Below are 25,692 nucleotides of genomic sequence, written 5' to 3'. Positions count from 1 at the left end.
AAATACTTATAAATCATAGTATGTTTAAATTTAGTGTATTATTTAAAAATAATTACGAAATATATTTTACATACATTTGTCAATATGTTTTTTTTAACAAACGTAAGCCTCAAATATATCGTCTATGTACTTTAGAAAATCTTAGGTCTTCGTTGGATTAGTATAGCTTTGCTTAAGCATAGATATCTAGAACAATACGAAAGTAAATAAACTTTCCTGCCTGAAAATACAAGATTATTATGTTTCTATTTTAGTATCTCATAAATTTTTGGATTAAAATGTAAATATCCTTTCATTTTGATACAGTTTAAAAACAAATAAATGCGATATTAATCTTTTTTATTTATAATTGGATGCTCAAATATATATTTTGTATCTAACAAGGTTATTATCTCGCGTACTTGTGAATTATGGTGGATTTAAAACAGTGAACTAAATCGGATGTACAAATATGATAAAACAGTGGACCTATAATGGATCCTTTTACCACACTGTTACATTGAAAGGATTATCTGCTACTAGTGACCCGCCCCGGGAAACAAACATCTAAAATTATCAGTGTTTCTTTTATATATTGTCCATGTTTTATATACAAAAGTCTTCCTCTTGAAACATTCTGCCTATTAAAAAAATCCGTATCAAAATCCGTTGCTTAGTTTTAAAGATTTAACCATACAAAGAGATATAGGGAAAAAGAAAGCGACTTTGTTTTATACTTTGTAGTGATTACTGTTTGTACTTTAATTATCTGTTGAGTACTACTACCTACCTTACCTTTTCAAACTGGCTTTAAGTCTTTTTTGATAGTTTAGTTTCCTTTGGCAATGGGGATATCAAAACTATCTTTCATTTAACACTAATATGGGAACTCCGTTACCTAAAAATATATTCACAGTTATATATTTTATATATTCAATACATAAATCTTAAACATTATTAAGCTGATTTAATTATTTCGATTACATTTGATATTCAGATTAATTACTATAAAATCAATAGAAAGATATTTTAATATAATGCTCCTGTTTGTTTTTAATTAGCAAATACTTTTTTCCGTGTCTCAAATACTGTGAGCAACTTAGGTTGCGTAGGCATAAATACAATCAAGTGTTTTGAATGCGTCAATCGAAGTCATCGATACCGCTCATTGTGAAACGATATTCTGGTTTGATCACACGTGTCTCTAAGAATCTCGTAACGCTGAGATATCGGATTCTGATTATAAAGTATTGAAAACGTTTCAATCAAAGAGTGTCAACATTTCAACAATGAAAACTTCAATATCTTTATTTATGTTAAGTAAGTATATCTCATGTTCTATTTTTTTATTTGAATTTTTTAACTAAAACCTTAACCTTATTTTATATTTAATTTCAATCAAAAAGTTTCAATATACCAAATAAATCGAACAACATTAAATATTTTAAAATTTAATAAACATAAATTAAATACTTCGATTGAGGAAAATAGTGTTGATTACCTTTTCGCTTATTAAATCGTATTTACATTGACATACATTGAAAATTATTTTTTCAATAATTGAAATTACGTTCGTAATCAATTTGTGTCAATCAATCGTGAACAAAAATGTTTCCAATATAGGTAATTAAATACATCAAAGTATTTTCCCGAAATAAACTGAGGTAAATATATATCCACAAAAGATAAACCGATGTATTGTACCTTACAATACAGTTCAACAATATATCTTACGTACTACAGTATGTTATGTTTTTGATATGTCTTTCACACAATTGTGTGTTAGCTGTGCAGTGACAATATTTATCAATACTCGAACTCTACCTACACAAATTGATTACTTTACGGTAAAACATATTTCCAAGTTAATTTGTGTTTTTGATAATGATTTCATCTTTTATAATTTAATTGTTAAATGAAATACCAGTTACCATGGCATGATAATGGGAATGTTATTTTGGAAGTTTAAATTAAATATATGGTAAATAAAGATGTCAGTATAAAGTTATTGCAACAAAATAATTATTAATTGTTTGGTGTTATTTATTGTTTTAAAATACATTTTTTTTTAAATTTCAATTCTATGTATTCTAATTCTCAACGAAATTAACAGTCTTATATACACATACATAAACATAATAGTGACCTTTATAAATAAATGACATAGGAGTTAATTTCACTTTAAATTAAATATTGAGATTAGATTTTGTTCCAAAAGTCTATTCAAATTTCTTTGAGTCCAATCGTCTCACAATTTTTTTTCTTTAGTTTCATGAAGTAAATAATATTGTAAATGGTTTTAATAATAAAGAATATATGCCCGATTAAACCACATTTAAACGCAATCGAAGTCGTTCCCATAATAATACATGTATAAGTAGTAGTAAGCTCATCTTACTTTACATTTTAATAGCTTAAGACTAATAGTGATAATGCGGGCGATAATGTCTATCTAACAAGATTATATCATTACGAACAGATGTGATCGGATTATCAATTAAGCAGTGTCTAGTAAAGGCCTTAGCCAAGCTGGTCCTTAGACAAAACATATATTTGTAAAAGAATAAAAGAGCCTCAAGATGCGTATTACCTAGATTCCTAACATGCGCACTATCTCTCCCTGCAATTACCCTCAACAACAACAACAACAACAGCCTGTAAATTCGAACTGCTGGGCTAAAGGCCTCCTCTCCCTTGGAGAAGGTTTGGAACATCATGAACCACGCTGTTCCAATGAGGGTTGGTGGAATACACATGTGGCAGAATTTAATTTGTCACATGCAGGTTTCCTCACGATGTTTTCCTTCACCGCCGACTACGAGATGAATTATAAAGACAAATTAAGCACATGAATCAGCGGTGCTTGCCTGGGTTTGAACCCGCAATCATCGGTTAAGATGCACGCGTTCTAACCACTGGGCCATCTCGACTCTACATTACCCTCGCTGAGAGCGATATGCAAAGGGGGTTTTCTGGAAGCTCTAGTTTGGAAGTTCACTTTGTTGGGCCCACTATATTCCCGAAGATGTGGAGTAAGAACCGCTGGTTTCTCAGTGGGTACTTCGCTATGATCGGTGTTAGCGAGACCCACATCGTCCCAACTTCATGTGGGATAAACACTTAAATGCGTTTTTTTCCAGCGAGAAAAAAAATGGGTCTTTGGTATACTTATTCAGGCCCTGAAACTATATATCTCAACTTACATATAACATGATCAGGTTTCATGAAACCCGATCACGATATTTACTTCAAAAATGACGTAAATCCATTGAAATAAATACCTATATATTTGTTTACTCCTTGTAGGTTATATATATTTTACAACGCATTGTATTTTAAACATCTACGGAAATTAATTTAATTAAAAACAAACACCCAACCAACCAATTAACATGAATTACTTAATGCCCACGTGACATCACATATTACTTCATAATCCGGTGGGCGTTTTAAGAAATCAAACTAAATCAAAGAATCGAAAAAAAAAGAAATGTTAGTATTTATTTTAGGTGCCAATCTTTATGTGATTGAAACGTGTGATTTTAACCCGATCATTGTTTTCAACCTGGTGTTACAGTACTAATTTACCACATACTCAATTTGTATTTAAAATCAATATCGTACTCGAGGTGAAGGAAAACACTATTTCACAAGTTAATCAGTTACCAATGTTAGAGATTTGTAGCCTTTCTTCTTGTAAACTTTCTTCTTAAAAAGGAGGTTTTAAGCCGGCAATTGGATATTTCCAGGCATGTTTCTTATTTACTTACAACAGTTATGGCCGGTGACCCCTTAACATCAGGAATCCACTGGCTAGTAGTCCTACTAATCATAAAAAGCGGTTTCTCTAAGTGCATCAATTCGGAGATATTTACTTAATATTATCTATTATTTATCTTTTCAGTCTTTGGCACCGCGATGTGTGACTTAGCTGGCGAATGCGACCTGGCTGGTTACTACATGGAGCTAGGCTGTACCGCCCTACCTAAAGCAGATAACACAACAATATGTCCGGAGGCGTTTTCTTGCCCCGATCTCCACCCGAATCCTGACATGTGTTATTATAGGTACGTCTTTTATTTATTATTTAGCTCTTGTATTGTGAATTTAAGTGATAATTGGCATGAATGGTGAATAGAGGCTTTGCTTACAAAGCTTGTTTATAATCAAAGCGGTAAATTTAATAAGAATAGCAATAAAATGCTGTCTTTTTCTTACAAATATTAATTAAATGAGGATAGAAAGAGAGAATTACGTTTCTATTTAATGCCCGCAAAATATTATTTATAAGTACGCCGTCAATGTTATTTTTTACGAAACAACAAACCAGTTTTAGAGGTTATGAATTCGTTTATTAGATTCGTAAAATTATATTGATTATATTACATAAGTAAACAATTCATTTAAGACAACATTTTTTGTAGTTCATTATTGTGTCTTTTTTAATTGTGTTTTTTCATCTTAATACAATAAACAAGCCTTGATTCGAGATGGCCTTACAAATCGAAGAACTGGCCCCGTTTTTGCATTTATTTATCACCTGTCAAACAAAGTATGACCTCATGACCGGCCACTTGGAAATACCACAACCTTCGCGTAAACGCTTACCGGCAGAACTTTTTTAAATTATCAATTACAATAATTAGTTAAAATAATAATAATCTATAAATATAAATGTGAGAGTAGGTAGTCCTTGGTGGTAGGGCTTTGTGCAAACCCGTCTGGGTAGGTACCACCCACTCATCAGTTATTCTACCGCCAAATAATAGTACTCAGTATTGTTGTGTTCCGATCTGAAGGGCGAGTGAACCAGTGTAACAGGCACAAGGGAAATAACATCTTAGTTTCCAAGGTTGGTGACACATTGACGATGTAAGGAATAGTTAATATTTCTTACAGCGTCATTGTCTATGGGCGATGGTGACCACTTACCATCAGGTGGCCCATATGCTCGTCCGCCAACCTATACGATAAAAAAAAAAGTAACTGTGTCTATTTGTCTGTCTGTCGCTCCTTCACGTGAAAACTAATGTCATTTGATTAAATTTGGTATGAAGCAAGCCTGAAGTCCAGGGAAGGACATAGGCTACTTTTATACCTAATACATGGCAGTCAAGCCCCTAAAACGCGAGCTAAGCCCCGGGCGACAACTAGTAAATAATATCTGATTGTTCGATGTCACTTGAATAGCTTCGCTGATTCTATATGAGTGTGAAACCGTATTATACAGTTTCAATATTCTCAATAGCGTTCTAGAATTAAGGGTTCTCAACTTGCCAATTTGTTAACTACAAATTAGCAAGTTGAGAAGTAAGCAAGTAGCACGGTGTCAAACAAGCACGTTAATCTAACGCCATCACAATTATTAAATACATTTAATAAAATATTAAACTTCTTATACAATATATATCTATGTAATTAGAGTTTATTTATATATATAATAAATAATAAAAAAAACATTGGATAACATGATGTAGGTACATTACTCTGATCCCGATTTAAGTAGCTATAGCTCTTGCGTTATGGAAAATCAAACCACAAACACCCAGACCCAAGATAATATTGAAAAGTAATGAACTTATTCGACAGCGACTTGGCTGGGAATCGAACCCTGCACCTCGAGGTGCAGTGCAGTGGTTGACCCATGAACACACTACTCGACCACGGAGGTCGTCAATATATTATATTATAGAAGGGTAAAATATATTACCCTATATATATTTGTACCGTCTCAAACTACGACCTTGCAGGACATCAGATACGGAAATAAGCATGACCAGGACCAAAAGGCCGTATCACAACCGTATATAACGTTTTATATCCGTATTGTTCCGTCTCTAATCCATTCTCTAATCTCTCGTGCATTTCACGGGGCGTTAATCGAAGTTCGTATGTCGGACCTGGTAATGGAGTATTATACTTTTAAATACAAAGATCATTTATAGCTCGGTCATAGTATGAGTAGGTACAACAACAATAACAACAACAACAACAGCCTGTAAATTCCCACTGCTGGGCTAAAGGTCTCCTCTCCCTTTGAGGAGAAGGTTTGGAACATATTCCACCACGCTGTTCCAATGCGGGTTGGTGGAATACACATGTGGCAGAATTTCTATGAAATTTGTCACATGCAGGTTTCCTCACGATGTTTTCCTTCACCGCCGAGCACAAGATGAATTATAATTCATCTCGTGAGTAGGTACAAAGGTGCACTATTTATAAATTCAATCAATCATTCTTACATATATAATTTACAAACAAAATACTTTCAGAGGAACACCGTACGCTGACAGGTCAATGATCCCTCAAAACCTGATCAACAATCCGTGTTCCCAAGCGTGCAGCTGCAGCGTCACCGCTGGGCCGCAGTTCGACTGCGCTGCTGTGGACTGCGTCGAAACCTTCGACTCTGATATGCAGCAAGAATGCATCAATACTTACGAACTGGACTCTTGTTGCAGCACGGGCACTGTTTGTGGTAAGTTTATATTACTTTCCTTTTAAATTCTGACCATGAATCTAATTATAAAGCAATTTATTTCCGAAACTTACAATTTATAAAAGTTTACACAGAAATTACATTAAAATTACATTAAAATTACAAAATTAAAATATTTTTTTTTTCTACTAAATATGTTGTTTCGTCAGGGCCCAGGTTTCACAGCCATATGTATCTACTGTAATAATTTACCATTGTCATATTTGTTATCTATTCTACGATATGGTTTGCTTAGGCTCAATATAGCCTAGTCGTATTTACGGCATGTAAGGTTTTCGAAATACACGACACAAATCGAAACGACGTAAGACGAGACATATTAGATTGATTACATTGACCTTGCGACAAGTGAATTTCTATCTCTCCAGGAATCTATCTATATAATCTATCTATCTATCTATACAGGAAATCGAAATAATTGATGTATGCAATTGCAGGAATTGTGTCAAAACATTGTTCAACGTCACTTGAAACGACGTAAATCGAAACGACGTAAGTCGAATACTGCCTGTGTGTGATACGGTAGTCATAGTGACTTAGTTAGCTTTATTATTAGCTCATGATTTAATAGGTGATCAATTTGCAACGTTATTTTAGAATACAATAGTAAGCTACAGCGCTGAACCGGAACGAGAATGATCTATTGTTTGTTCCTAAACATATTCAACGTATGGCTCATGAAATATTGATGAGTAATATTTAAACACTTACCATACAAATTGCATGCATATGGTCTTTCCGCTCAGGATTAATCAAGTTGGGACATTAAGCAATGCACATATCGTTTAACAATTTTGATAATTACGATGTTTTTAGAATATTACGAAGAGCCTTACTCCTCATCAAAAAAGAGAAATATTTGATTTATATCCCAATGTCATAGTCTGCCTAGAACGACTACATTACGTACATAACTAGGTTGTTAAAGCAAAATATTTATACTGCATAAAGGATAAATCGGTCTTGTTTTAAGAAACGTGAAAAAAAAGATCCATAATCCATTCAATGTACTTACGTTGAATCTTTTATTGGTACTTAAGTAAGTACAAAGTTATCGGTTACAAAGAAATAGCATAACAACTCTCAGGAGTATACGCATTTTTTGGCTCTTTAGTAATATGGGCCTATTATAATAATTTCCAATCTAAATGTTTTAACCATAAATTTCGCAGGTAAGGACGCAATCGCTGCTTTGAAAACTTGCGAAGTTGATGGACAAACTTATAAAGAAGGCCAGCCGTTCGAGCCCGCCAACACCCGCAAGTCTTGTATCTGCACGGCCCAGTGGAATGGCTCCTACGATGATCCATCCAGTTGCAGGGACATCAACTGCGGTTTGGAAATACATTACCAAGACAAAATTTTCGAAAACTGCGCGCCTGTCTTCATTGGGAACATGAAGAGTTGTCCAATTGCCTTCCAATGTCGTGAGTTATGTCTTATTTTATTGTGTTTGGAGAAATTTGAAACTCAACGTATTAATTTCAAGAAAGTGAAAGTGTCAGAGCGTTGATATGCGACATTGGTTACTATGCTCATAATATTTATGTCAGATACGTGCACCAAAACAGAGTATCACTGTTAGTTGGTTTCCACGTTTTATGATCGGAACGAACATCGAAAGTCAATATGAATTTGCTGTCATCTTTTCTTTCATCGATTCTTAATGGTGAAAAAATTTGGTAGGAATAAATAATCAAATAGGTAACTTTAAAACTTTTAAACCAAATATGGTGAATACCATAAAGTTACCTGAACAATTTCCACGAGCTGAATTTTTTCGCCTCATTTATAATTCCATAAGTTTTAATACGGAAATTATCATCGTAAACAATCATTTTAATATCCTCTGTATAGGAAAGCACAAAGAAAACATTAGTTTTGCGCCTGGGTTTACCTCTGGTTGCCATCCAGTCGAACCGTAAGATTGTAAATAGTTTGTGTATTTGCTTATACACGCACAACTATTAACATATTTTTGTTTTTTTCCAGCAACCGACACATCGAAAATCATTCGCGGTCTTAACCTCAAAAGTGTCAACGCACAGTGTTCCTTCGGGAACATGACTCTCAGCGTCGGCGATGAAGTGACAGTCGAAGAGAAATGTACCAAGTGTTCCTGTGACAAACCGCCTTTCGTTTCTTGTGTGAGGAAGAATTCGTGTGACGAATAACTATTGCCTAATAAATGACTGATATTTAAAAACATTCCATATAAATTGGCATTATCCTTTCTTTAATATATTAGAAGGCTCTGTAAATAAATTAACTAACATTGGTCACTATTAAATACTTGAATTAATTGAATGTTTAACATAAAAATAATGACAACTAAGTATGAATAAAATTTGTTTATTATTGATTAAACATTACAAAAGTAAAAATTACCTTAATATAAAAATACTATTATATAATGTATATATTTACGGCTATAGTAGTTACATAATAATAGTTTAATATATTTGGCGAGGTACGACTCTTATTACACTAAGATAAAAAAAGGAATATTTACAATTATGTACAAAGCACAGCCTAGGAGGATCTTTGTAAATTATTCTAAAATGTTGTGACGACTTAGAACGAATTATACAATGTTAAGTACTAACTAAGTACAATTTTATGATAATATTATTGTTAATTAATAATTATAGAAATTAAAACATTAAACACTTTGTTTTATTTAATATTCTTAGCTAACATTTGAGTCATTTATTAAACCTATACAATAAATTCTAAACACATCTAAATGATAAAATCTTAACTATATTTTAATAGGAAATACTATTTTTACTAAAAATGCTAATCTGGCTAGTTATAAAGTGTAAAAAAAAAATATTTAAAAAAAGAATAGTGACAAAACAATTTTACTAAATTCCTATAAATTCTATATTGTTACCATTTTCGATGGATATGTTCTTTTAACTAAAACAGGCAAGGCCCATCTCGATCCTGAACATTTGTTCGTGTCTGCCGACGTCTCGTACAGCGACGTCCAATAGCGGCAGACGCCCGGGCTTGTCCGTTTCGTATTGCAATATCGTCTTCGCCCATTCTTGCTTCTTATGCTGCAAAAGATTCAATTTATAGATTTCATATATCACGCATAGATAATTGTACTATGCTGATACTAAATATACTACAGAATTTGTTTATTTACGACATCACATTAGGAACTTCTATAATTATCAATTAAAACAAAAATTAAGTAAAATGGACTGTATTTTGCCTTGTTACTGTACTTTTAAATGTTGAAAATGAGTAACTACTGAATTTCTTGCCGGTTCTTCTCGGTAGAATCTACTTTCGGAACTGGTGGTAGCTTCACTTAATATAGTTATTAAATGACGATTCAGAAGTGAATGTATATTTTGATTTTCATACAGATGGCATATACTGATAGAAATTTATTAATAATGTTTTGCTTACCTGACATTCATCCAATAAAGCCTTATATCTAAGCCTGTTGTTAGCTTTTGGTAGAATCTCGGCGTCGTTGAACGCAAGTAATTTCAATCCGTGCTTATAATTTCTGGTCGCTGGGTCGTAATATCCGACGGTGTTCCGACAGTGTAGCGTCACGTTCTGAACTGCTCTCATGGACAGAAGCTGGAGGTATGTTAGCTGACTGTTATCGGCTTTGTAAGAAATCTGTAAGGTAATGCTTATTATAATATTTGGTTTAGCAACCAGCTTTCCAAGGACATTTATCTCAATCCTTTAAAAACTTGATGCCCGATATGGCCCAGTGGTTAGAACGTGTGCATTTCAACCGATGATTGCGGGTTCAAACCCAGACAAGCACCACTGAACATTCATGTGCTTAATTTGTTTTTATAATTCATCTCGTGCTCGGCGGTGAAGGTTTTCCTTTTTTTTCATCGTGTGGAAACCTGCATGTATTTAATTTGCTAGACATTCTGTCGTATATGTATTCCACGAACACGCGTTGGAACAGCGTGGTGGAATATGTTCCAAACCTTCTCCTCAAAAGGAGAGGATGCAGTTAGCCCAGCAGTAAGAAATTAACAGGTTATTGTTGTTGTTTAAAAACTTATCACAATTGTAAAATTTATTTTGTGGGAAATAGCACAATAATTTCTAAAAGAACTTTTTGAGAAACACAACATTAGTTCATTTTATCTATATCCAATTATATTTGAATACATTTAAATACAATATAACATGAAAATTAGTAAGTAAATGAATTAGCTGTCACAAACTACTACCTGAGTTGAGTTGACACCTAATTGAATCTTTACTTGATCAAGATTTTAGCCGACTTCGCTTTTTATAAAATAATATTACAAGAATAACTGGTATTGTTTTAGTTCAGTTTTAGATGTGTTTATAATGTTACCGTAAATCCGTTATCGATTTCGCTAAGCCATGCTTCATTCCTGCCAGTATGCGTGAGATCATCTGACATAATCGGTTTGGGGAACACGCAGCTGGCACCAGTTTCCATATCACAATGCACCAATATAGCGTCGTTGTAGTCCCCACCGTTGGGATCAATCCAGTACTGACCTGAAATAGTAGAGTTTATTATTGTAGAATTCATAATAGGATATCAGTAACAGTCGGAAATCATTAAAGAAGAAGTTATTAGTATAGGTTATTTGACTGGTTTTTAAAATCTATTTCATATTACTTAGTAGAGGTTCCTTAATCCAGTAAAAGCTGTTTTTTTTATTCCTAGTACATATTTGCCTAAAAATATCAGATCAAAATTTCCATACTTAAATGTCTCGCGAAAACGCAACTTGGACAATATGGTGCTGTAATGGCTTCGGTGACGTCACTTGCCTGTATTGTAAGCTGTGTTACATATTATCAACATACAGAAGACAAACGATGTTAACAAACATGTGACGTCATGATAAACCCGATCAATCAGGAGCGTTTAGTGTCACGTGAGCGGATTTTTATTTATGGATTTTTGAATAAATTAAGAATTATTTTCAATTATCGTTAATAAATAACCATTTAAAAACTCAATACTGATTACAATAATTGACACTTTATTATTCGCATTGTCAAATAGCCTATTCTGAATGTGTTAGTTGGATAAAGATTCATTATTAAAACATTATATTGATTTCATAAATTTCAAATTTGGTTTAGTTACAAAGTAATAGAATATATCATGATTCTTGAACATACCACTCGTGAATTCAGGATGGTGGTACTTAATATCACCGCATGTTTTCGCCGGAGCTTCTTTCGAACCGTCGGGCTTTAAAAATTTATCGAGGGATACTTTAAGTCTTTCGTATGCTTTCATTACAATTTTCTTTCTCTCTTCTGGGCTCATGTCATCTTTGAAGAAACGGGGTGGCATACTGTTGGGATCGTCGCCTAATGGGTCCGGTCCTTTGATCGATCCTTTAAAATTATGTGTTTATTAGTATTTATAAACTAAAATCTCTCTCTTTGGTGTTTCTTAGTCACAAAACAAATATCTCTTTTGTTGAACCTATCAAATAATATTTGAAGGGTCTATTTTAGGACTCCATTTAAATACTGCTTGCAAATCTAACAAAATGTTGCTATTGGCTAGATAAATTGTTATGCTTATTGAGTTATATGTACCTTGTTGTAACATAGCAGCGATAGCAGCAGCATCATAAGCTAAACCTTCTCCGGGAGGACCGGGCGGGCCAGGTGGACCAGCAGGTCCTGGGGTGCCATGACGTCCAGGTTCTCCTGGAGATCCTCGACCACCAGGTGGACCACTTGGACCAAGAGGCCCAGGACTACCGTCACGACCAGGTGGACCTATTATTTGGTTAAGTTTTACATTAGTTGCAAGAAGTTACTGTTGGGATTTTAAACTACAAGGTTTAGTATGGGGGCAATGCAAAGTTGAGACTTGGGTTATAATTCAATAGATATTATCACGTCGTTATCATATATTTAAGTATATGTTATTAGTTTAAGAATATAAAAGTATATTTAATTATAATGTTAATACCTCTTGGTCCCGGGTCTCCATCTTTTCCAGGTGGTCCAATTGATCCTGGAAGACCTCTGTCACCAGCTCGCCCAGGGGCTCCTACCATACCTGGTAGGCCAGGTATACCTGCATGACCCTTTGCGCCATCCGCTCCAGCTTCACCACGTTCACCCTTTAGACCATCCATACCAGGAAGCCCTTGTTTTCCAGCAGGACCCTGGGGTCCATCGACACCTGGTGGTCCAGATTCACCTCTAGGTCCTCTTTCTCCAGTGGGGCCAGGGGGACCAGATGATCCAGGTGAACCCTTAGTAAAACAAATTACACCATATAAATACATTGTTTTTTTATTACGTATTTATGTTAATTTTTATTAACACCATGTTCAATGAACCTGTAATCCTGGTGGACCAGGTGGGCCTGATTGTCCTGGTTGTCCGATCGGTCCCTTGTCTCCTGGTCGTCCCGGTATACCAGGCTGACCAAGTTTTCCTGGGCGGCCTTCTGGTCCCGGCTCTCCCATAGGTCCTGCAGGTCCTTGAAGTCCAGGTGCTCCAATAGGTCCAGGTGCCCCATCAGCACCAGGTTTCCCGGGCATACCACTTTCACCCTATTAATAAAATTAAGACATAAATATTTTTATTTATATTAGATATTACAAAAATTAATTTTATAATATTAATTGGGTAGATAAAGGTAAAATAGTTCGGTTAGTGCTTGTCTCAGTAAATAAAAAGTGCTGTTTAAAGAAATAATCATCGTTATAACAATTATTGGAAATAATTTATTACCTGTATGCCCCTTAGTCCCTGAGGTCCAGGAGCCCCAATCATTCCCTGTAAACCACTTGGACCCCGTTCTCCAGGTGATCCCGGAGTACCAGGCGGTCCATGCGGCCCAATCTCTCCTTCACTACCTCTTTCACCCTTAGCTCCCTCAGGTCCCTGTGGTCCAGTTAGCCCTTGAAGTCCAGGAGGACCTGATCTTCCAGTATCACCAGTTGCACCTTTAGCACCTGGAATACCGGGTGAACCCGTTGCTCCTGGGCTACCTTGTGGACCCTACAAAATTCAAAGTATACATAATATAAGGATTGTGTATTGTGAATTAGGTTATTATTATTATACATTTTTGTAATAGTCTGTATCGAATTACAATCTAGATTGACACTCACTGGTGGACCTAACTCTCCTGGTCTTCCTTGCAATCCAGTATGTCCTATATCTCCCTTAGCACCCTGGTCACCTCGTGCCCCTTTGGCTCCTACTTGGCCAGGTAACCCTCTCTGACCAGGTTCTCCAGATAAACCTTTACAATGAGGAAATAAGTATTTGATTGTTTTTATTGTATCTTGTGTAATTAAATAAATTAATCAATAAAAATCAAATTTACCTGGATTTCCGGGAGCTCCTTGCTGACCTTTAGCACCTGCATAGCCTCGATCACCCTTTAATCCAGGCATGCCAGTAAGACCTGGCGGTCCAGATAACCCTGGGTTTCCTTGTACTCCAGGCTGACCACGATCTCCCGTTGAACCGGGTGCACCGGGTTCTCCTGGTAATCCTGGAGTTCCGGGCTCACCTCTCTCAGCTGGTTCCCCTGGTGGTCCGGTTGGTCCGACAGGGCCCTGTGGTCCTTGTTCACCCTGGCGACCTGTAAATTAGTAAAATATATTTAACTTTCTTGTTAAAGTATAAATATATGGAATTATAAGTAAATGAGCGTAGAGAAATAGCTACTTTTATTATCATTATTAAATATTATTTGGTAAAATGCAATATTTATAATACGGGATACAAAATTAACAAATTTACCTTGCGGTCCCTCGGGGCCTTGTGGACCAGCTGATCCTCTATCTCCCTTCTCACCAGCGAAACCAGTTAAACCACGTGGTCCAGGCATTCCCATTGCACCAATTGGCCCGGGATGACCTTTACTCCCTCTTGGTCCTTCAGGGCCCTTTAGTAATATAATTAATAATTTGTATATTTCCTCAATTATACTTAATATTAATAAAATGTAATAGGCGTATCTTTACAACACTAACCGGTAGTCCATCAAGACCTTGAGCTCCAGTTTCTCCCTTTTCACCAGATGTACCAGGTGGACCAGGCATACCTCTCTCGCCCGAAAAACCTCTTTCGCCACGTGGTCCAATAGGGCCGGGAGGTCCAGCAGGACCGGAGACACCTGGCTCACCATCTTTTCCAGCAGATCCTGGTAATCCGGCGGATCCTGGCATACCCTACAACAAATTGAATTAGTTGAGATTATAATTGCATGAAGCACGTTATTACTTGATGAGTAAAGAATTTAGATTTTATCCCAGAAAGCGTTCAAAATGCGTCTGTTGCCAAATTTAAAAAAATTGTTAAGAAACGCTTGTGTGCAAAAGGTTACTATACAATTAGCGAGTTTATGTTTGATAGCACACCTTGGGAATGAAACGATCGCCTCCTGGCTATTTCTAATCATATACTACTATGTATCTTATTAATTTGACAAAAAAAAAATAACAAAAAAAAAGACCCGCTGAGTTTCTTTTGCCGGTTCTTCTTAGGTCAGGGTGTTCCTTTTTCCGAACCGGTGGTAGTGTTTATTTGACAATCAATAAGTAAGTGTAATGCTTCTATATTGAATAAAGGGATTTGAGTTTGAGTTTGAGTTTGAGCGGATATACTTACAGGAAAACCAGTGGGTCCAGGTGGGCCTGTAGGACCTCGTTCACCTGTAGCACCTACAGGACCTTGTGGGCCTTGAACGCCAGGGCTACCATCTCGCCCTGCATCTCCTTTAGGTCCTACGGGCCCAGGCTGACCAATTTCACCATCTTTACCTGGCTCGCCCTGAAATAATTATTCATGAAGTAATAATATACTTTAACAAGATGTAAAATATATATATAACCTAACGTTACTTAAGTTATGTCTATAACAGTTTGCCTTGTTTTCCAATATGGCGTGACTGGCCTAACGTATATATTTAAAACTATTATTACATGTATTATATTTTAATAGTGTTCAACGCAATATATTCTTACCTGCAATCCTCTTTCTCCCGGGCTACCTATCAAGCCAGGTGGTCCTTGTAAGCCCTGTAATCCCTGTTCGCCAGGCCTTCCATCAGCACCAGGTATACCTCTTTCACCAGGAGGTCCCGACTTTCCAGTTATTCCTGGTCTACCCATTACGCCTCTTGCTCCTGGGAGTCCCTGAGGACCAGGTCTTCCGGCATCGCCAGTACTACCTTTAGGTCCTGGAAGACCAACGCTCCCTCTATCGCCTGCCTGACCTTTCATACCCGAAGGACCGTCGATACCAGGTAATCCTCTGAGCCCTTGTAAGCCTCTTTCACCTTGTGGACCTACATTTCCGGCTGGTCCACGTAAACCACGTTTTCCTCTTTTTCCTTCTGGTCCAATACTTCCTGGTAAACCCCTTGGTCCTGGAGATCCAGTTTCTCCTCTTATACCTGAGTCACCTTTCGTTCCCCTCTCCCCTGGTTGTCCCTGTTAATATTGTGTACAAAAATAATGACATTATAAAAAAATATTATAAATTAATTTATAGTTCTTTAAATTAAATAAATCTTTAAATTAATACAAAATATCGTATAGTATATGTATAATAAAAGATATTATTACCGGCATGCCTTTAGCCCCTGGTATTCCGGGATCGCCAGCAACTCCAGGGGTACCTCTTGGTCCTGGAAAACCTTGAGGTCCTGCAGCACCAGCTTGCCCTTGAATTCCTTTCTCACCGGGTATTCCGTCTCGCCCCGCTAATCCAGTTGGACCTACTTCCCCGGGTTGTCCAGGGCGTCCGGGTTCACCACGTGGGCCTTGCATACCCTGACTGCCTTTGGGTCCACTAAGTCCTTGTTCGCCTTTCAATCCAGGTGATCCAGGAAAACCAGGAGAACCAGTTTTTCCAACGTTACCCTTATAAGTAAAATATAACAATTGTATAACGGTTTTATTCGAAAATCAAAATATTTTACTATTTTATTCTTTTTAAAGTGATAATATAATATTATAAATAAATCCCATAGTTAATAAGAATGTCAATACCATAAGACCTGGTGGTCCAGGTGCTCCATCAACTCCACGCATGCCCGGAGTACCAGGTGGCCCTTCTCGTCCTCTTTCACCCCTTGGTCCTACGGGACCCTGTATTATAAAAGTAAAGATTTTTAGCGAAGATAAAATAATGAGTCACAAAACTATCTTAAGAATAATAGAACACAAAAAAAAAACACGTAATATTAATAGAATGGTATATAACAAATTTCAATATTTAAAAAATACTCATATATTTATAAATGTTTGTTTGATTTCTCTGTAGGTCTAGTCTAATTAATTTCCCGTTTTCTAATATATGTCCATCCATCTCTTTTCGTTTCTAACCTGTTACCATTCCAATTCCTTCTTTCCACAGTGGGTCCATACCGTTTTCAGTTTTTCTGTCTAAGTTTGGCTACTTTTACTACACTTACGTATTCTCTTAGATTCCATCTATCCTTCAACTTGTTTTAACCCAGTACACTAACACTTATGACGCATGACGTCCTATGGCCTTACTTTTAATTAATTTAGATTTTATTACTAATATTATTATATCAGTAATATAAAAACTTACGATAGGTCCCGCTGGACCCATTTGTCCAGGTAAACCAGTTGGACCCTTTTCTCCGGGTAGCCCTTGTTCACCCTTCGCGCCGTCTTTTCCATCGAAACCACGATGTCCCTTTAATCCTTGAAGTCCTGGTACTCCCGGAATACCACGTGGACCCGGCTGTCCGGCCACTCCTACTGGACCAGGTTCTCCATCTTCTCCAGGAGAGCCCTTAGAAAATAATTATGCGTTTTCCTATATATTTTTATACTTTTTATATTAAAAAGTAGTTGTGGTATGAAAAACTACAGCACTTACATCTTTTCCTGGTAACCCTTGTGGTCCTCTTTCTCCAGGAGGACCCGGTTGTCCCGCTAGCCCAGGTTCACCGGGTTCTCCTCTTGGACCTTGAAAACCTTGAGGTCCAGGTGGACCTTGTGGACCTTAAAAATATAATAACAATTAATTTATATCTAAACTAACAATTAATAAAAATAAATCGTGGTCATAAATAAACGGACAGTGAGTTCCGGTGGTATAGAAAAATAAATAAATGTAATTACTACTACCCTACCTGGTATTCCTCTAATTCCCGGAGAACCTACAGAAGCCTGCATGTAATGGTACGGGTCGAACGCGGGGCCCTTATCCCCGCCAGCAGCAGCTGCTAACTGCGCTAGGTATGCATTCACCTAAAACATTTCATGCAATCCTTTATATTTTTCAAAAATTCATTAAAAAAAAAACAACAAACTTCTACTACTTACACAGTTACTATTTACATATGGGTTACTAAAATTCTTCAGCTTTAATTTTTTCTCTATCGGTGTAGTCTAAATTTATGATTCGAATCCATGTTGATTTAAAACAAAAATTTTGAATATGGTGTCGACTTAAAGTATTAAAGACTAATTTATTCCTACGTTTGGATCTAATAATATGACAGTTAGCACTTATTCATTATTAAATATATCGATAATTAAAATTAACTTGTTGAGTCTGACGACTTACATAAGTATTGTTTCAATGTTGTCTTTTACAGAACAAAGTATATTTTTTCCTAAAAAGGTTGTATTAAAACTTACATCGGGCATGGGTCCAACAGGTCCTGGTATCCCAGGGCTACCAGGTACGCCGTTTACTCCGGGTACACCTGGCGGGCCGGGCGGGCCATCAACACCCGGTTCCCCTGAATATCCTCTAACTGGAACTGTTGGTTGAGCAGCTACGGCTGGTGGTGGTGGTGGAAGAGGTCGACTTGTAGTTGGTGCTGGAATTAATATGACTTATAGTTCTGCAAATTTAATATTATATAATACAAGCAGCGAAATAACCTTTGGTCGGCTACAATTTTAGCTTTAAAAGTAATCATGCCTTAAATAAAGGCATGATTAGTTAAACAGTTCTGTGTATTCTTCTTTCAAATATCAAATCAACAATGTTAAAAAAATCACTATTTAAATAAACACCAACTGAATTTCAAATAAAGTTTATCTATTTATAACGCTGTATTTGTAACGGTTGTAGAAGTTAGTCGTTTTGTAACGTCTTTTCTCCATAAAGTAGTTAACTGTCAATTTTTAGTAATAATTTTCTCTGTATAAAATAATACTCCGGGCGTGACGGCCCATTCGGCTGCACCCGAAGTGGCCGTCACGCCCGGAGAAATAAAATCTCTCACTAAAATTCGACGTAAACTGATAGCTAAGCTTCCTACGGTGAGGGAGAGTCCCGAAAAAACCGATCTCCCTGCCCCCAAAACACGATGATTGTGCAAAATTTAGTATTACTACTCCAATACTCAGCGATAAGAATTATATTTCAGTATTAGATTATAAAGAATCTTACTTGAAAGACAAGATGGTAGAACGGAACAATTAACACGGCTGCTATAACACTGGCATAGAGTGCAATTGTCTCTCTTCCAAGTTTCACCGTCCGTGAATGACCGTCCCATATCCAAGCACCGGCTTATTGGAGCTACAAAAGACATTTTTGTTAAAATATATGCCCATTGTTAAATAAAAATAGTAAATAAAAATTTTACTTTAAAATATAAACAAAAAAAATGTTGCGTGATTTCGTACCTCTATTTACTTGTGGCAATGGTCGTCGATAAGCAGGAGTCGCTGAAACAAAGTTATTTCTTAATTTCTCCTTAAAATAAAATAGCAAAAAAATTAGCCGACAATAAGAAATTAACAAATTTTACTTTAATCTGATTGGTCTTTAGCTAACAATGGCAAATAAGTTAAAAACAAAAGAAAAGCGGTAGACATGTAGACAACAATAAATGCATACCAGTTGTTGATCCTCTGAAGTCCCGTTCGGCAATAATAGCTGCAAATAAAAATAAAGTTTATTTGATTATCTTCATAATTAAAAAAAAAATCAGAAAAAGATCTAAAAAAATAATTAAAAATTGTCATTGACTACACCTTGCTAAAAGTTTCGCATATGGGTTGTTATTGTGGTAACTTTTTCTACTAAACTGCAGTTGAATAATATACATATGTATATTGAACAAACAAGCTATATTTTATCTAACTATATTAGACATATATTACTTGAAGATTATAATATTATTTAAAATAAATTAACCCCTTATTTCGTACCATTTTCATCTTCTCCAAATGGATTATAATCATCGTAGTTTATGAGATCGGATTCTTGAGCTTGAGGCAGTTCCTCTTCTTTGTTGTCTGCTAGGTCCTTGGCAACAGCTGGCAGCACCAGCAGTGCCAGACAAGCGAGTTTCGCCTGCCACATGCTGCCTAAGATTATAATTTAATAACATATAAAAGAGTTATAATACAATGCTATATTTTAATTAAAATGTTGATTGTAATTATCATTATTATAATAATTAAAATATATACTTGGTGGTAGGGCTTTGTGCAAGCCCGTCTGGGTAGGTACCACCCACTCACTAGTTATTCTACCGCCACTTAACAGTACTCAGTATTGTTGTGTTCCGGTTTGAAGGGTGAGTGAGCCAGTCTAACTACAGGCACAAGGGACATAACATCTTAGTTCCCAAGGTTGGTGGCACATTGACTATGTAAGGAATAGTTAATATTTCTTACAGCGTCATTGTCTATGGATGATGGTGACCACTTACCATCAGGTGGCCCATATGCCCGTCCGCCAACCTATACCATAAAAAAAAATCATAACCGATGATTGCGGGTTCAAACCCAGGCAAGCACCACTATATGTATGTGCATAATTTGTATTATAATTCATCTCTTGCTCGGCGGTGAAGGAAAACATCGTGAGGAAGCCTGCATGTGTCTAATTTCATCGAAATTCTGCCACATGTGCATTCCACCGACCCGCATTGGAACAGCGTGGTGGAATATGTTCCAAACCCTCTCTTTAATGGAAGAGGAGGCCTTATCTCAGCAGTGGGAAATATACATGCTGTTACTTTACTTTACTTTAACCATAATTAAAAATAAATCTATTGAAGCGGATTATGTATATCTACATTAATATATGCAAAAATATTTCTGTCAGTATATCTGTGTATTTGTCTGTCTCTCTGAAAGCTTGAACTACTGGAAAGCACATAGCAAACTACTACAACGGAAACGAGCAACGGACTACAATAAGTCTTTTATAAATTTGACAAACTTCATAGCTTTGACATAAAATTCTGTCCGTAGAACAGATCTTAATACCCTGACCAGAGATTTAAACCACAAAGGCCGGTTATACTTGCGATCCAACCGTTCCGTTCGTTCATTGTATTGAGTTATTTAATGACAAGAATTTTAACTAACAGAATTAGAACATCTAGGAGAGAAATTTTATCGCCCAATTAAATATAACACTAATGTACTAAACGTATTTCATTCTATAAACGCGTCCCACTAACCCTTTTTAAATTCAACTCAAACATATGTCTGAATAAACATGACAGAATCAATTGGCGCCTTAGTAATTATATTTTAGCAACAGATAGGCCATTTTGTTTATGATCAATTGTCTGTGAGGAATTCTCACCTACTTTATATTGAGATTTGGGCAGTTAAGATTTAAATTGATTTAATGGTCGGAATGTATCGGTGTTGAATTGATTCCTATTATGAGTGGTTAGTGATACGTTTTCAAGGGGTCGATAATTATATTAAGTGTTTAAAGTAATAGCTAGACTACAATGTACATTGCCTTGTTATTTATTTATTTATAAGCAATTATGATAACGAAAACCATTGAGGCTTAATATATAACTTTAAAAAGAACGACAAAAACAACAGCCTGTTGCCAATTTCCAACTGCTGGGCTAAAGCCTCCTCTTCCTTTGTGGAGAAAGTTTGGAACATAAAAAAAATGAACGGGACTAATTCATCTACATTAATATTATAAATGTGAAAGTAACTCTGTCTGTCTGCTCTTTCACTACTAAACGGCTAACCGAATTTGATGAAATTAGGTATGAAGCAATTTTGAACTCTAAGGAAAGACATGGCTACTTTTTTTGCCTAACACTTGACAGCCATGAAACAATATAATCTACTAACAGGCTACTTCACAAAGTATATTCTGAATTTTAAAATTAACTTGAACTACTCCCTCTACTACAAAACTAACGTCTGAAAGTTTCACACATAGATCAAAGATAAGTAAGTTAATCGTTTGGAAAATTTCATCAAAATCAAGAAAAATCAAAATAAAATTTATTCAAGTGGGCTTGGTGACAAGCACTTTTGAATCGTCAATTAACAATTAAGTGAAGCTACCACCGGTTCGGAGAGTAGATTCTACCGAGAAGATCCGGCAAGAAACTCATTAGTTACTCTTTTTCAACATTTAAAAAATACAAAGTCATGTTAGTTTATACAATTATTAAATTAGTACCCCGTTTTTAGTAATAGTAGTTAGTATAAATATAAATTGATTTTGTCACAAATCAGACACAAACCTGACATGGATTAATTGACAGGCCATTCTCAATATACACTACCTAACTGGGAAGGAGCTATTAACGCGCACAATTGTCTCCTCAAACAGGTGCATGGCAATCTGACTAAGGAGAGTTCAAGACCAACGGCTTCACAAACGATTTTAGAACAGCAAAGTATATTTAACTCTCCGAAGACTTTGACGTTTAATCAAATCAGCTTCTTTTTAAATGAAAAACAAAAATTCTGAAATCTAAATGGTTTTGGTATGATATGATTCAATGATTAATGACATATTTTGACGCAAAAATTCCGCACATTTTTTACGAACAAATCAACAGCGATATTAAAACGATTTGTCGCCTATTGTTTTTCCAGTTAAATTTAATTAACGTAGAATTTAAAGTATAAACTGTGAATAAGGATATATGAGTCATAGACTCGCAATATATGTATGTTGTGTATATTCACTACTGATTTAATTTAATTTAAGACTGATTATATTTAACTTAATATAACTTACACTCGAAATCTAAAAAGATAATATAAATAGTAATAACACAAAAATAGCTCATAATAAAAATTGGCTCTACCTTCGTGACGTAGATAGGGGTAGCGCGGCCCGCCCGCGCCGCAACGATTGCGCGTCCCGTCGCCGAGATAGCAATAAATATGCGCACACGCAGCCTGCGTACGCACCGAATTCTAGGACCACAGGGCTATACAACATTTCTTGTTAAACACATTTAATGAAACCTATTATTTTATGTCATTATATTGTATTCATAGAAAATGTTATAAATCATTTGAACAATATAATCGTATTGTATCTTTTTAACCGCGAAGGAACAAAAAATCGACATGATTGAATCCAGATATTCAGAATTACTTAACAGAAATGTCCAATAACTGAAATTGTTTTGACCCGTGGTATGACCCCGAAACCTCAACAAGATTTGCAATATCACAATAATACAGTAGGCTATTAAAGTTTTTGCCGCCCCTGACTAGTTACTGTTACTGTTAGTTTAGTTCACAACCATATTAATTATATTTATTCTGAAATTGCAACTTTATGATTTGTGTGACGCTATGTAGTGAAGAGTATACGGATAACGGACCTAATGTCCGATTTATAACATTTAATTATTATAAGTTACTTTTTTATTTCTGTAAGATAAAAAAATGGACTAAATTCCCCCCTCTAAAGCTGCCGCCCTAGGTTTCAGACTACTTAACCTATTGGTAAATCCGCCACTGCAGTAATATTAATTATTGTTTTATAAAGTAAGATAAAAATAAATGTATTTATAAATATTGACTAGTGTCCATTATGATTGTCAACGTAAATATAGAATAATATTTTAAAATACTTTATTTACTTCTCAAGTCGGCATACATTTCCAGAGTCAATAATTAATAGCAAAAGTATATAATATAATTATATACTTTTGCTATTAATTATTTAATATATATATAATTTATAGCAAAAGTAGTGCAAATGTAATACATAAATGCAAGCATTTTACATCCTTGAAACTATGAATGAAAGTTATTTATTTGAAGCTTTAAGTCGTTTATTCAAATAATATATTAAAAAATAACTCAATTATAGATTATTACCAAAATCTGGGCGATCGAATAAACGGTATATAGTCGATGATGTGAATATGATGACAATGTCAATTTATCTCATACTCAAACCTCCACTTGATGGATGAAAATCTGCTTGGAGTATTCACTAACCCACATCGAAGTAAGCTCAAGGTGGTGTAGCCTTAAAACCTTCTCATCTTATCAGCATCACATTTTTTTATGAAAAAATTCCAGAATATAGACATTTGTGGCAACTTTGATTTATTTATTTATTTGAGAAACAAACAATTATAATTACACTTATATATATTTAAATATAAGAAAAACATACACGAACATGACAACTCGGATCAAAAATAAAAATAAAAACAGAAAGTACATACATATATAAAGCTAGCAAAAAAAGTAAAACCATTAATGTTTAATAATACGACGTGAAGTAACGATGAATGATAATTGGTTTTACAATAACAAAACCTTTTAATTTCGTAACTAAATTTTAAGGTAGGTAAATTTTATCTGAAAATTAATTTTGGGCATTAAAACTGTTGGCTACCTCTGATATCGATATGTAGGCCGCAAACTAATATATATCATATCATAGAGGCATAGCAATCGCGATCAGTGGCACACCAATTCTTAGACAAACGACACTTTTTAATGCAGGGGTCAACAATCGCACGCGCCTGCCTATTAGATACAAATACAGACTAATATTTATATAGAGCAAACGAAACAATCTCAATTATATAATGCATAAAATAATGATGACTTTATGGACACATGCTGATGTGAGGTTTTTGTGCGCCCTGGTATTAGTACCACCCACTTGTCACAGATTCAACTGCTAAACATATCAACGCATATTATAGTTATGTTCCGGTTTGAAGGGTGAGTGAGCAAGTGTATGCTATGTCATAGTTCCAAGACGTGGTGGAGAATTTACGATGTATGTGATATTTCTTACAAAAGCAATGCCAAATGCAATTTAATTCATAGGCGAATTTGTTAATCCATTTTAAATAAAATGTATAAAATATTAAGGTGGAGTTGGCAGTATAATATTTATGAACAAGTTTAAGAAGGCAGCAAATGCTGGGCGGCAAAAGCTCATTTTAACTGACTTCACTTGGGAAGAAAATATACTCCCCTCTAAGGTGAGAAATCATTTTCACGAGATACCAAAATATATTCACTCAGTTTCACATAAATTTCAGTCTTTTTCACTTTCGTATTTTGCGTTATTTCGCTGAGTTAATGTTAATTCATATATAGGTACGAAGAGTTTTAGATTTTAATATGTAATTTGTATATTTTGCAGATACGAAGCGTACCTTTTACAAGTAATTATCCACCACCAATATAAAATTACAAGCTTATAGCTACTATTAATTATTAGTAATAGTTTTTTAAAGTCTTACTAATTAAATAACCGACGAACGACTATACAACGAAACAAAATGTTTATACACCATAAATAAAGTTCTCTGATTCATCTTACTCTATATATATTCGCATAACATTTGACCAGAATATTGAGAGAAATGTCCTTTGTGACAGATTTGTATTTATTGTTGGTTGCAAGACTTGGTTAAATATTGCATTTGACTGTATGATTTATGATTATCACCATTTTCTAAAGTACATATAATAGACATATATGTACAGACAGGGTAAGAAAAGGTTCGTCACCTTAAGATCTATTTTCGTGTGCTCAGAGCGATAATCTGCTTTACCGATCGAGAATGACATTGCGTCGCAATGACTTGATATTTAGACTTAAATGGTACTAAGATTTTAAGACTTGATAAAGGAATTAATTTGAAAACTGACAAAGGTTTTTTTATTCTGACTGTACAATCCTGCACAATTCAACGCAAAGTGTAATTTATTTTATAACAAAGAATTATTGTATCATTTGTGTAATGAAAAGAGTCTTTGCCACATATCAATTACAATCGGAAATGGTAATAGGAATTTTAATTAATTATAACAATATTAATAATAAAATTATTAACTGCCAATTTATTATAAAACTTTAGGAAGAAATGTAAAAAAAATCTATACCTAATAATTTAAAATATGTATCATAAGTAAAAATAATATAGTATATATATACTATCTCGTCATTGTATAAAATAA

The 25,692-nt window shown here is 35.0% G+C and overlaps 2 protein-coding genes across 2 annotated transcripts; one reads left to right on the top strand and one right to left on the bottom strand.

Moving 5' to 3' along the window:
- Positions 1-1,108: 1,108 nt before the first annotated feature.
- Positions 1,109-9,145, top strand: LOC124535304. Its single transcript, XM_047111481.1, has 5 exons — positions 1,109-1,299; positions 3,884-4,046; positions 6,252-6,457; positions 7,651-7,905; positions 8,471-9,145. The coding sequence occupies exons 1-5, from the start codon at positions 1,269-1,271 to the stop codon at positions 8,650-8,652; spliced, it is 837 nt and encodes a 278-aa protein (XP_046967437.1). The 5' UTR covers positions 1,109-1,268; the 3' UTR covers positions 8,653-9,145.
- Positions 9,139-23,889, bottom strand: LOC124535387 (collagen alpha-1(I) chain-like). The gene is made up of 26 exons (XM_047111596.1): positions 23,882-23,889; positions 22,478-22,641; positions 19,663-19,821; positions 19,349-19,387; positions 19,135-19,176; positions 18,896-19,027; positions 18,133-18,317; positions 17,622-17,739; positions 17,366-17,490; positions 17,072-17,278; positions 16,504-16,602; positions 16,078-16,374; positions 15,475-15,942; positions 15,119-15,280; positions 14,482-14,679; positions 14,249-14,393; positions 13,827-14,087; positions 13,609-13,742; positions 13,226-13,495; positions 12,829-13,044; positions 12,453-12,741; positions 12,071-12,256; positions 11,642-11,863; positions 10,836-11,005; positions 9,905-10,126; positions 9,139-9,543 (listed from the first exon to the last, which is right to left on the bottom strand). The coding sequence occupies exons 1-26, from the start codon at positions 23,887-23,889 to the stop codon at positions 9,397-9,399; spliced, it is 4,665 nt and encodes a 1,554-aa protein (XP_046967552.1). The 3' UTR covers positions 9,139-9,396.
- Between the last annotated feature and the right edge of the window lie 1,803 nt (positions 23,890-25,692).

This window comes from Vanessa cardui, chromosome 14, assembly GCF_905220365.1.
Source record: "Vanessa cardui chromosome 14, ilVanCard2.1, whole genome shotgun sequence".
NCBI lineage: Eukaryota > Metazoa > Arthropoda > Insecta > Lepidoptera > Nymphalidae > Vanessa > Vanessa cardui.
Note: the sequence above shows the minus strand (reverse complement) of the source record. Positions and strands in the feature narration are given on the sequence as shown.

Bases quoted from the DNA above. Each gene is read 5' to 3' on its own strand.
- LOC124535304 (XM_047111481.1), top strand. From the start codon at position 1,269: ATGAAAACTTCAATATCTTTATTTATGTTAA. The intron at 1,300-3,883 runs GTAAGTATATCT...TTATCTTTTCAG, and splicing joins AATATCTTTATTTATGTTAA to TCTTTGGCACCGCGATGTGT. The intron at 4,047-6,251 runs GTACGTCTTTTA...AAATACTTTCAG, and splicing joins CCTGACATGTGTTATTATAG to AGGAACACCGTACGCTGACA.
- LOC124535387 (XM_047111596.1), bottom strand. The intron at 13,045-13,225 runs GTAATAAATTAT...TTTTATTAATAG, and splicing joins AGGGACTAAGGGGCATACAG to GGTGAAAGTGGTATGCCCGG. The intron at 10,127-10,835 runs GTAACATTATAA...ATTACCTTACAG, and splicing joins AAATCGATAACGGATTTACG to ATTTCTTACAAAGCCGATAA.